Below are 12,599 nucleotides of genomic sequence, written 5' to 3'. Positions count from 1 at the left end.
TAATTTGATTACATTACACCTATGTTGTAATTATATCTGAACGATACATTTATTTTTTGCTTAAATGATTGTGAAAGATGTCATCAATGATCACACCTTTGATGGGATAAAAATGATGGAAATGTGAAATCAGTGTAACGTACTGTAATTTACAGTACTGTAGCATATTACATTCAAATGGCAATTTTGAAACATGTTTCTTTCATTTTCTTGCTATTGGATTAACCCGTGTTGTTGAAATAACTAAATTGAGAAGATATCATTATTTTGTGTTTAGGTGATTAAATCGAGGATCTCATGGTATTCCACAGTAAACTTATATTTTGGATCAATGGTTGTGATGTCTCCAAACAAAGATTCATGCACAATAAGGTTTTGAACATACAACTTGCTGCGTTACAAGTGTTACCAGTTTGGAGTTTTGTAAATAGTTTTGAAAATTCACAACATACTTGTGAAAATAGCCCCAAAGCGATTGAAAAAAACAGTATATGTCCTCATGTAGACTAGATGAAGGTGTCTTCGTCTATATAACCCTCAACCATCCAGATATGTTGTTTAGAAAATGCCAAATTAATCTGTGCTAAATTAGTTTGCCTCTATGTGTATTTCTCCGGTTGACTAGTTTGAGGTGTACTGCATGTGTGCGTGTGTATATACTGTATATGTGTGTGTCTGCCTGCGTGTGAGTGTATGAGCATATATTTGTGTGTGACATCGTTGTGCACCATTAATCCTCTGATTGAGAGAGGATGTGTCCATCTCAATGTGATGGCTGGAGAGAGAGCTGATTGACCCTTGACCCGGCTGTGTGGGGCGAGGAGGGGGCCTTGTCAGAGGGCTAATGACCAGCGGCTGCTCAGGGGCATTGTGGGCCATGGCTAAGTGACTGGGCCGGATGACCACCCTCTGTTCTGACCCAATGCCTCTCTTTTGTCCCCGCTCCAACCCTTTTCTTGCACCGTTAACCCCTCTGGACACAAACATACACACACACCCTCTCTAGATTCGGCCTGGAGGTCGCGGAACCTGAGTTTGAACAGCTGCTGGACAGGCTGCCCCTGGACAAGGACGGAAATGTCCAGTACCCTGTCTTCATGGCCGCTTTCGACACAAGGTAATCCCCCCCGACTCACCCCCACCCCTTCTCTCCTTGACCACTCCACCATCCCTTCACTGGCGTTACCTTGCCGCCCCCTTTCTCTCTCTCTCTCTCTCTCTTTCTCACTCTTTCACTCTCTCTCTCTCTTTTACTTTCTGATTCTCTCTCTTCAGTGAAATCTCTTCACTCTGCTCCCTGAATGCAGCTTTAAAATGTAGTACGTCTTCACCCATTTCTTTTTATTTGTTGTTAATTAGCTCTGTCTCCATTTTCGGCACGTGTTGTAAACCTCCCCTAAACCAGCGATTCTCAACTGGTGGACCCACATTTTGGATGTGGGAGGTTTTGAATGGGTTGCGAGTGTCTGCGTAAAAATAGGACAAATACTACAGTCGGAACTTAAATGACTAGGTATAAAATGTGTATAAATGATACTGAACCTATATTTTAAAATTATTTATTCTCTCAACTATTTTGTGGTCTCAAAGCAGTGAGCTTAACATTCTTCATCGAGAATATGGGCAAAATGTAATTATTGACAATGTAAAAGGTGGGACTATTGTTCCCTTGTAATATAATTTGTACATTTACTATCAATATAGGATTAAACAAAGTTTCCAGATTGCATTTTTGCAACAACAAAAAAATCACGCTGCAAATATTGGATTGTGACTGAGACAACCTGGTTCAATTTGGGTCCTGAGGCAAAACCAGTTGAGAACTACTGCCCTAAACCACTATTATATAGAAATGGTGAAGTAAAGGGTTAAGGCTCTACAATTAACTAACATAGATCCTCTTTTAGTTATTGGTCTTGCACACTCATTTAGAAATCCTAAGTCTTGAATCAATCCTAGGAAAATCATATCTTAAAGTAATGTCAAATGAAGTACAATAGTAGCCAGTAAAGTTTTATGGAGAGGTTTATGGTCCAGTACTGTTCATTTATATTTATATATAATCATCCTCCATAACCTTTCAAACCTCAAAATAAACTAATATTGCTCTTCTTGCTTGGTTCTTTTTTTGGGGTTCATAATGGAATACGGAATAGAACCTTTTTTGTATTTTACATTCCTGTGAAACATTTTAATTCAAAGGATAATCATATAGAATAAAAAAATATATATGTTTAAACATATTTTGTACAAATTCAACTTGGAAAACTTGGAAAAAAACATTGGAGTTGTATGTATTCCCACCGCTGTAGCTTATTGTTTTTGTTTGCATCCTGAAACATTGCTGACATTGACAACTTTCAGAATAATATTCCACACTCAATTATTTGTTTTGATTCTCACATTTTTTAATATTCCTTTTAGACTGCAGAAGGCCAGTCAAAACATTTATTTTATTTCACCAAGTAATGTCTTGAATGTGGATTTGGATTCATAGTATTCAGCGTTTTTATATTGCCCTGTGTTTTAGGCTCTAAGAATCACAAACTACTTGGTAGTGTGTTTTCCTGGAAGAAGAACATGATTTATGAAAAATGTTATCTACGGTATAATAATCTTTATCTGTTTTATGACAAGAAGTCATTTAGATCCTTTTTATATTCTATATGATCATATTTCACAGGGTTGGGAAGTTGTCAGTCCTTTGTACAGATGTAGGATCTTAATTTGACCTATATTGTCACAGAAAGATAATCCTGCAGATTTGAACATTTAGTCCATAATGTTCCTCGATTGGTGTCTAGGCTATTAGCTGGCCGAAATAGGCTACATGAATGTGCAATACTGTTTATATAGCTATGTGTTAGTATGGGTTTTCAGTGAATTTGTTTAAATCACAAAATATACTCAGCAAAAAAGGAGTGAACAAATTAAGATCCCACATCTATAGATATCAATTGAATTCAGAGCAATTTTACTATAGATTAAATCCTGATATTACAGAAATAGTTAAGTATGTTATTATTTTCAAATATATAATTTTTCATCATTTATTCACTTATTCTCAAGTTGTTCCTATTCACTTGACACAAAGTTAGGATTGAAGATATATAGGTCAACAAGGTTAAACGTGATGGGCGAGTGAGAGGACAGCATCTTATGCACGTGAACCCCCAAGTTGCCTCGCACCATCCAATGAATGGCCAACAAAAACCATCCCAGTGTAAACGTTTCTTAAATTGAACAGGGTAATGAATTTTAAACTGCTATAGTAACTGCTCCCAGACATGTGGTTTTAGTGTGTGAGCGTGGGTGGGTGTGTGTGGTTCGGATTTGTGGATGTGTCTGTGTCTCTGTGTGTGTGTGTGTATGAATGTGTGAATGTGTGTGTGTGTGTGTGTGTGTGTGTGTGTGTGTGTGTGTGTGTGTGTGTGTGTGTGTGTGTGTGTGTGTGTGTGTGTGTGTGTGTGTGTGTGTGTGTGTGTGTGTGTGTGTGTGTGTGTATGTGTGTGTATGCACATGTGTGTGTGTGTGTGTGTGTATGGGATAAAGACCTAGAAAACCAGCCTGGCTTAGTTGACAGGTGACAAGGGTTATTTTGAATGGGGATTTTGTAATACCAACAGTGTGGAAAGGCCTGGGTACCAAGGGAGCCCTGAAAAGAGAGAAAGAAAACTTTTATGCTAGCAAAGGAGGAGAGAAAAGCCACCCGAGACTCCGGGGGACTTAGGATCTCCCTAATCAAACTGCTCCACTGTCTAGCGTGCTCATTTTTATTCAAACCGGAGAAAAAGCTAAATAATTTCAATCGGATTGATCCCCTGTGTCAGTGCCTGTGTGGTATTTTCACTCCCTTTTCTTCCTGTTTGTCCTCAACTTTGACATATCAGTCAGGCAGGGCCCTGGGCTGTCCATACAGAGGCCTGCTCCAGAGGCGGCTGAATGTTTGAAACGTTGGATAAATGGTTTTGGAATTAACGTCAGCTAATAACAGACCATACCCTTTTGGTTTGTGACACAAAACACAGTGAGAATAATTAACAAACTTAACTTATGTTCAGACAACTACTCCAAACAACTCATGTTCTCATTTCCCTATGGTATCGAGTACAAACCTAATCAATCTCAAACAACAACTGAGACAACAACAACAATGTAGTTCAATATACGCCAGCCAATCAGTGTGCCTGTTGTGTTTCTTCTTTGGTATTACATACACTCGCAAAGGCCATCCTTTTCAGTCCTGAGTGACATGTTTTGGATGGAAAGCAGATAACATATCAACCAGCATGAGACAAGATTCCCCTAGGTGCAGATAAAGGATCAGCCTCCCTCCCCCAATCCTAACCTTAACCAATAGTGTTGATTCACTAATATAATCTGATCCTAATTGTATTATTATTTAAAGGTTGATTTATTGATTGATTTTATTTGACAGTAAAAAATATATATACATACACACACACAGTACATACATTTAAAAAACATGGAATAACACAATAAAGTCAATTACTTATTTCCATTGTGGCCCCTTAAAGTGCATGGTGAAACACATTACATAGATACAGGAATTGATACATTATAGATACAGACATGAACATGGCTTCAGTCATCAGCCAGCTTTTGACATATGTATATCTTTTTTTATCTGGTTGGTATGGCTTTAAGTTGTTGTAGTAGTTTGTTCCACTCAACAGCAGCACTATATAGAAAAGTGTTCTTACCGGATAGTCTTACATTTGAAACAGTCAATATCAGAGTCTCTGGTGAACATCTCATAATAAAAGTAAAATCATTGGATAGGTAAGCTACATGGGAGCTGTGTCGGTAATAATTATGTGGACCAGACCAAGTTAAATTAATACAACCCTTTACTCTACAGATTTCCAGCCTAGCAGATTAAATTGCTCAACCTCCAGATTAGTACATAGAGTGAGTTTAAAGGTAGCGAAATGACGTAACACTTCACTCTCACACAGTCACTGCGCATGTGCACAGGCTAACTTCACACTGTGTACAGCGTGGTAGCCACGGGACCAAAACAGCGGAAGAGTTCAGCCTCGCACTTCAACGCTCATAGTTTTTGCAGAAATGAACCCACTATGCTGTTTACTTTCTTACTTTATATCTACCTCATATTGCTGAAACAAAACAAGCTTGTTTTGACTGGTCTGTAGTTTATTCTTTAGATGTTCGGGGATGCTGGTGAACCATGACGTGCACACATAGTCAAAGTGACACTGAACTAGCGCACCTGACAGAGTCTTTAGGATGTAGCCATCAAGACATTTTGAAAGCATGATTAAAAGTATGATTTTGGCATGAATTTGGCATGAAGCATGAATTTGGCCTGCAAGGTACAACTTTGGGTAACACTTTTTGACAAAAGGTTGCTATCTGTCGTATTTGCTGAAAAATGAATGCTTTAGAATTTTCCACACTTAGATCAGTTTCAACAGTGATTGGGTTAATGAGAGGCCGTAAGAGGGTGTGAAGGAGTAATTGGGATTTAAAGGACTTTAAACACCGCTGATGTGACATAGGCCCGTTGAACGGGTGGAGGCATTTACTCAGGCATACAGAGGCCACTCTCTGGCTCCTGGAATCCCCCCAAGAAAGATGCAGCCAACAACAAAAAAAGATGTCATCCTTATCCTCCGTCTCTTAGGTGGCGGCCATTACTGCTTAAACAGGCTCCGATTAAATCATCCAGTGTTTGTGTGGTCTTCCTGGTAAGGAGGAGAGGAGGGGAGAGGGAGGGAACGGGAAAACGTTCGGCTCCAGCTCAGATCCATGTGTGGGAACCACAGGGGGAGAAATCCACGCCAGGACACTTTGTCCCCCCCCCCACCGCCTCCCCCCATCCCTTTTTCTCTCTGTCCATTTTTGGGGTTTTCATTTTTTATTCATAGGGTGATAGGGGTGGAGGGAAGGGTGTTGTGGAGAGCAAGGAGGCAGAGGTGTGTGTGCGAGTGTGTGTGTAGGAGTGAGTGAGCGAGCGAGCGACCGTGTGCGTGTGCATATACGGATGTGTGTGTGTGTGCATGCAAACATGTATTGATGGTTGGGGCAATAGCAGTACAACTTGGTTTTAGGCCTCGGACCAGGGCCTATGGTAACAATAACAATGGCCACAGTGTTGTTGAGGGAGTTGCGTCCAGGACTTTCGGACATTCTTCCCATGTGAGTATAATCACTACTGGGAGGTAGCTCCATTAAGGATTACCATCTCATTAATAGTATCCATGACTTTTGTTCAAAGGCTACTTGTTGTAATGTTGCCTTGTGGATGACGCCTAATCCTCTGAGCCTGCAGCTGTAGGGAAGGAGAGGGGTATATCCAATCTCTCTCTCTCTCTCTCTCCCTCTCTCTCTCTCTCGCACACACTCTCTCTCACACTCTCTCACACACTCTCACACACTCTCTCACACGCACAGGGCATCTCCCAGTACGTCCCGGACGGCCTGGCGGGGATCAGGCCCCCTGAAAGACAGATACAAACAACAGTCAAATACAGAGTTCCCCCCTTTTCGGAGAAAAAGAAACATCCATTCTGAACTTCCACCCACCCTGATCCCCTCCGTAAAGCCAAAGCCTAGCCACCCTCCCCGTCCTCCCCCCAGTTACTCCCCTTCGCCCCCCAGTCCCCTGTCCCAGCGCTCCTGGCTCTCGTCCTCCCATTCAGGCCTCCCTTCTCCGACATGCACGGCACTCCTCTCAGATGGTGGGCCAGATTAGGAGTCGAACAATACAGTTTTCAATGTAAAATGTGCATCTAGTTAGGCTCTTTTTTATCCCTCCATCTCTACTCTTTTACCCTGGGATGGGATAGAGAAAGGGAATAAGATGACTATTCACCAAGTTATCTCTGGGTGTCTTGTCTCGGCAAACGATGGAGATTTCTCTTTATCTCTCTCTCACTCTGTTTTTCAGTTCGACGTTATTTACCACAGTGCAGAGGGAGCAGCAAGAATTTCAGTATCTCAGTTTTTATCTGTTTTGAAGTAATTTCTCTCAGCTTTGTATACGTACTGTATATGTATCTGTATTTACAGTGCATTCGGAAAGTATTCACTTTTTCAAAATATGTCCACATTGTTGCATTACAGCTTTATTTTAAAATTGATTAAATAGATTTTCCCTCATCAATCTACACACAATACCCCATAATGACAAAGCAAAAACAGTTTTTTTTCAAATGTTTGTAAATTTAGTATTCAGACCCTTTACCCAGTACTTTGTTGAAGCATCTTTGGCAGCGATTACAGCCTTGAGTCTTCTTGGATATGACGCTACAAGCTCGGCACACCTGTATTCGGGGAGTTTCTCCCATTCTTCTCTGCAGATTCTCTCAAGCTCTGTCAGGTCAGATGGGGAGAGTCGCTGCAAAGCTATTTTCAGGTCTCTCCAGAGATGTTCGATTGGGTTCAAGTCCGGGCTCTGGCTAGGCTACTCAAGGACATTCAGAGACTTGTCCCGAAGCCACTCCTGCATTGTCTTGGCTGTGTGCTTAGGGTCGTTGTCCCATTGGAAGGTGAACCTTCGCCCCAGTCTGAGGTCCTGAGCGCTCTGCAGCAGGTTTTCATCAAGGATCTCTCTGTACTTTGCTCCATTCATCTTTCCCTCGATCCTGACTAGTCTCCCAGGCCCTGCCACTGAAAAACATCCCCACAGCATGATGCTACCACCACCATGCCTCACCTTAGGGATGGTGCCAGGTTTCCTCCAGACGTGACGCTTGGCATTCAGGCCAAAGAGTTTCTATCTTGGTTTCATCAGACCATAAGATTGTCATGCTTATACACACACAAACATACATATAACTCACAAATGATGTATGCAAGTCAATTTTGATCAAGCCTGTTTGCCCCTAAAGAACTCTCAGACCTTCTTTCTCATGGTCTGAGAGTCCTTTGGGGGCCTTCTGGCAAACTCCAAGCGGGCTGTCATGTGCTTTTTACTGAGGAGTGGCTTATGTCTGGCCACTCTACCATAAAGGCCTGATCGGTGGAGTGCTGCAGAGATGGTTGTCCTTCTGGAAGGTTCTCCCATCTCCACAGAGGAACTCTGGAGCTCTGTCAGAGTGACCATCGTGTCCTTGGTCCCCTCCCTGGCCAAGGCCCTTCTCCCCTGATTGCTTAGTTTGGCAAGGTGGCCAGCTCTAGGAAGAGTCTTGGTGGTTCCAAACTTCTTCAATTTAAGAATGATGGAGGCCACTGTGTTCTTGGGGACCTTCAATGCTTCATAAATTGTTGGTACCCTACCCCAGATCTGTGCCTCGACACAATCCTGTCTCGGAGCTCTACGGACAATTCCTTTGATCTCATGGCTTGTTTTTGCTCTGACATGCACTGTCAACTGTGGGACCCTATATAGACAGGTGTGTGCCTTTCCAAATCATGTCCAATCAATTGAATTCACCACAGGTGGACTCCAATCAAATTGTAGAAACATTTCAATGATGATCAATGGAAACAGGATGCACCTAAACTAAATTTTGAGTCTCATAGCAAAGGGTCTGAATACTTATATAAAGAAGTTATTTCTGTTTGGTATTATTAATACATTTGCAAAAATGTCTAAACCTGTTTTTCACTTTGTCATTATGGGGTATTGTGTGTAGACTTTTTAAATTTTTTATTCATTTTAGAAAAAGGCTGTAACGTAACAAAATGTGGAAAAAGTCAAAGGGTCTGAATACTTTCCGAATGCACTGTATACTAGTACATACAGTACATGGAGCCAGGATTCCTAGTAGCACTCATAATGCAGCCTTTTTACTAGCAGTAAAAAGCAGCTTCCTAAATCTTCTATCTTCCATTGTTCAAAAAGTGAAAAGTATAATATTTTTTACCTCGCTGATTGTTGGACCCAGTTGTACTCCAATAGAAGGCCATCAAATGTATTTACTTAAATGAGTGAATATTTATTTGGCCTTCATTCAACTTTATATGGTTATATAGATTTCCTGTGTAAATTGAAGTGAGTTGCTATACAGTATTGTATATACATCTTTTTTTTCAGTTTGCTTGTTTTTTAACATATTGTTATTGGTCGTACTTGTGGTATTATTGTTGGCCGGGCTCTCTTGAGTGTTTCAGTTGTAGTCGTAGTGTTTTTTTCCCCCCTGCTACTTGTGACGCCATCTCCTCTGACCCCCTGACCCCAATAATACCCCAGGGCCCAGCCTCTGACATCACAATGACCCCTGTGCCATGGAAATGGTCACCCCATGCTGGGCTGGGTTGTACAACAGTAGCTGTGTCCCAAAAAGCACACTCCCTTGATAAGTGCTTCTGAAGACTACTTAGATACTAACAATAATATATGCCATTTTGCAGATGCTTTTATCCAAAGCAACTTACAGTCGTGCGTGCATACATTTGACGTATGGGTGGTCCCAGGAATCATACCCACTACCTTGGCGTTACCAGCGCCATGCTCTGCCAACTGAGTTAGAAAGGACCAAGTAACTTGGCAGAGGGCACTGCCAACCCAGCACTGCCCTCTCAGATGCCCTCCAATAATGGCCTCTCAAGCCCTTGTTTGTTTTGCCCCCCCAAAATATACACTTTTTGTTACATAGACAGAAAGCAGACTTGTTTTGTGGACTGGGTGTCCTAATTTATGAAAAGCCTTGTTAGATACCCTAGGAAAAGCAAAGACAGACAGACAGACAGACAGACAGACAGACAGACAGACAGACAGACAGACAGACAGACAGACAGACAGATCCTTTGCATATTGATCAGATCAACCAGAGAGTGTAGTTTAATAGTGCAAAAGATGTAGGAAAAATTTGCAAATGGCTAAATAGATTGTTTTGCGTTTGCGTACATCTACTTGCGAGTGTTTATGTAAAAGAGATGCTTCAGAAACACGCTTGATGAGTAACCTGACACCTTAAGACTTGTGTTGGCTTACCAAGATAATGTCTAGGCTTTAGTTCTGTGGGCTATCACAGTATTGTGACGGCAGGAGACCCGGGTGTGTGCGTTCCTGCATGCGTGTCTGTGCTGACTTGTGTTCTTGCCTGATCCTGCTGTGCTGTTGTTGGTGCCCTGGTGTCTGACCTGGATGCCCCACTGTGATGGCCACCGTGGGGTTACAAGGTTACCTAACCCCCTCAGCCTTTTCCGTTCACACTCTCCACACCTCTTCCTCAGTCCCTCATCCCTCTCTATCCTGGGCCGCACACAACACATCACTCTTACAACTACACTAGAGAATGCTCTTTAATTGGCTCTTTTTTTTAAAGAAAATAAACAAGATGTTTTTTTTATCTAATATTACTACTTGCATGAATTACTTGATGTTGAATAGAGTTCGATGTAGTCATGGCTTTATGTAGTATTGTGCGCCTCCCATGGTCTGTTCTGGATTTAGGGATTGTGAAGATACCTCTGGTGGCATGTCTTGTGGGGTATGCATGGGTGTCCGAGTTGTATGCCAGTAGTTCAAACAGACAGCTTGGTGCATTTAACATGTCAATACCTCTCACATATACAAGTAGTGATGAAGTCAATCTCTCCTCCACTTTAAGCCAGGTGAGATTGACATGCACATTATTAATGTTAGCTCCCTGTGTGCATCCAAGGGCCAGCTGTGCTGCCCTGTTCTGAGCAAATTGCAATTTTCCTAAGTCCCTCTTTGTGTCACCTGACCACACGACTGAACAGTAGTCCAGCTGCGACAAAACTAGGGCCTGTAGGACCTACCTTGTTAATAGTGCTGTTGAGAATGCAGAGCAGTGCTTTATTATGGACAGACTTCACCCCATCCAAGCTACTGTTGTATCAATATGTTTTGACCATGATAGTTTACAATCCAGGGTTACACCAAGCAGTTTAGTCTCCTCAACTTTCTCAATTTCCACATTATTGAGGTTTAGGGTTTCGTGAACGATTTGTCTCAAATACATACAGTGGGGAGAACAAGTATTTGATACACTGCCGATTTTGCAGGTTTTCCTACTTACAAAGCATGTAGAGGTCTGTAAGTTTTATCATAGGTACACTTCAACTGTGAGAGACGGAATCTAAAACAAGAATCCAGAAAATCACATTGTATGATTTTTAAGTAATTAATTTGCATTTTATTGCATGACATAAGTATTTGATCACCTACCAACCAGTAAGAATTCCAGCTCTCACAGACCTGTTCGTTTTTCTTTAAGAAGCCCTCCTGTTCTCCACTCATTACCTGTATTAACTGCACCTGTTTGAACTCGTTACCTGTATAAAAGACACCTGTCCACACACTCAATCAAACAGACTCCAACCTCTCCACAATGGCCAAAACCAGAGAGCTGTGTAAGGACATCAGGGATAAAATTGTAGACCTGCACAAGGCTGGGATGGTGTCAGGACCCGGTGCGAGAAACAGTCACTAAATCGGCAGAACCCAGAAGATGAGGCAGACACAGCAGTACTAGAGATGGTGGTTTAATAAAAAAAATAGATAACTTCCAAAATACAAAGAAAATCCACAAAGTGGTAAAAACAGCAAGGGAAAAAACAAACCTAAAAGACTAATACAAAATACAAAAGAACAAAACCAGAGAACCTCTGGAAAATCCAACAAGAGAAAAATATATGTTCACAACAAGGCTTGGGCTGGGGCTGGGTGCTAACATACAAACACTGAGCAAGGAACTAAGGAACACACAGGGATTAAATACTAACAAGGGAACGACATACAGGTACAAACAATAATAGAGCAAGGGAAAAACAAAAGGTACAAAAAAGGTGCAATGGGGACATCTAGTGACAAAAAACCAGAACAGTCCTGGCCAAAACCTGACAGAATCCCCCTCCTAGGAACGGCTCCTGACGTTCCTACCAGCCTTCTCAGGGTGGAGGGCCCTGAACTGACGAATGAGGTCAGGGTCCAGTATGTCCTTGGCAGGAACCCAGGAGCGCTCCTCGGGACCGTAGCCTTCCCAGTCCACCAGATACTGCCAGGACCGCTGCACCCGGCGGGAGTCCAGTATCCGGTGGACGGTATAAGCCGACTGGCCTCCGATGACACGGGGCGGAGGTCTGCCTGCCGGAATAAGGGGAGAAAAAACAACAGGTTTTAATAAAGAAATGTGAAATGTGGGATTGATTTTAAGGGATCTGGGTAAGTGCAGGCGAAAAGTAACGGGATTGACTCTCCTGGCAATCTTAAAGGGTCCGATGAATCTCTGGGACAGCTTGCGAGACTCCACCCGTAGCGGTAAGTTTTTTGTTGAGAGCCATACTCTCTGGCCGGGGTACAGGGTAGGACCGGGACGGCGACGTCTGTTGGCTTGTCGTTGGTACTGCTGAGAGGAACGCAGAAGATTAAGACGGGCCTTCTTCCACGTAAGCCGACAGCGTCTGATGAACCTCGAGGGTGAAGGCACTCTGACTTCTGCCTCCTGGTCCGGGAACAATAGAGGAGCATAGCCAAACTGACACTCGTGCGGGGATATACCAGTGGAGGAGGAGCACAAGGTGTTGTGCGCGTACTCAGCCCAAACAATGAAGGATGACCATGTGGATGGGTTGTTGGAAACCATACATCTGAGGGTGGTTTCCAGCTCCTGATTCATCCTCTCAGTTTGGCCGTTGGA

The 12,599-nt window shown here is 42.5% G+C and overlaps 1 protein-coding gene across 1 annotated transcript in view; it reads left to right on the top strand.

Annotated features, from left to right (window-relative positions):
• The window catches only part of LOC139579709 (EF-hand calcium-binding domain-containing protein 6), an 83,604-nt gene that overhangs the window by 29,412 nt on the left and 41,593 nt on the right, over positions 1–12,599 (top strand). Inside the window, exon 11 of the mRNA XM_071408538.1 lies at positions 1,007–1,117. Coding sequence (XP_071264639.1) covers positions 1,007–1,117 — 111 coding nt within the window. The remainder of the gene's footprint in view (positions 1–1,006; positions 1,118–12,599) is intronic.

The sequence above is a fragment of the Salvelinus alpinus genome, chromosome 6 (genome assembly GCF_045679555.1).
Source record: "Salvelinus alpinus chromosome 6, SLU_Salpinus.1, whole genome shotgun sequence".
Classification (NCBI taxonomy): Eukaryota; Metazoa; Chordata; class Actinopteri; order Salmoniformes; family Salmonidae; genus Salvelinus; species Salvelinus alpinus.
The sequence above is the reverse complement of the archived record's forward strand: the minus strand, read 5'-3'. Positions and strand labels throughout refer to the sequence as shown.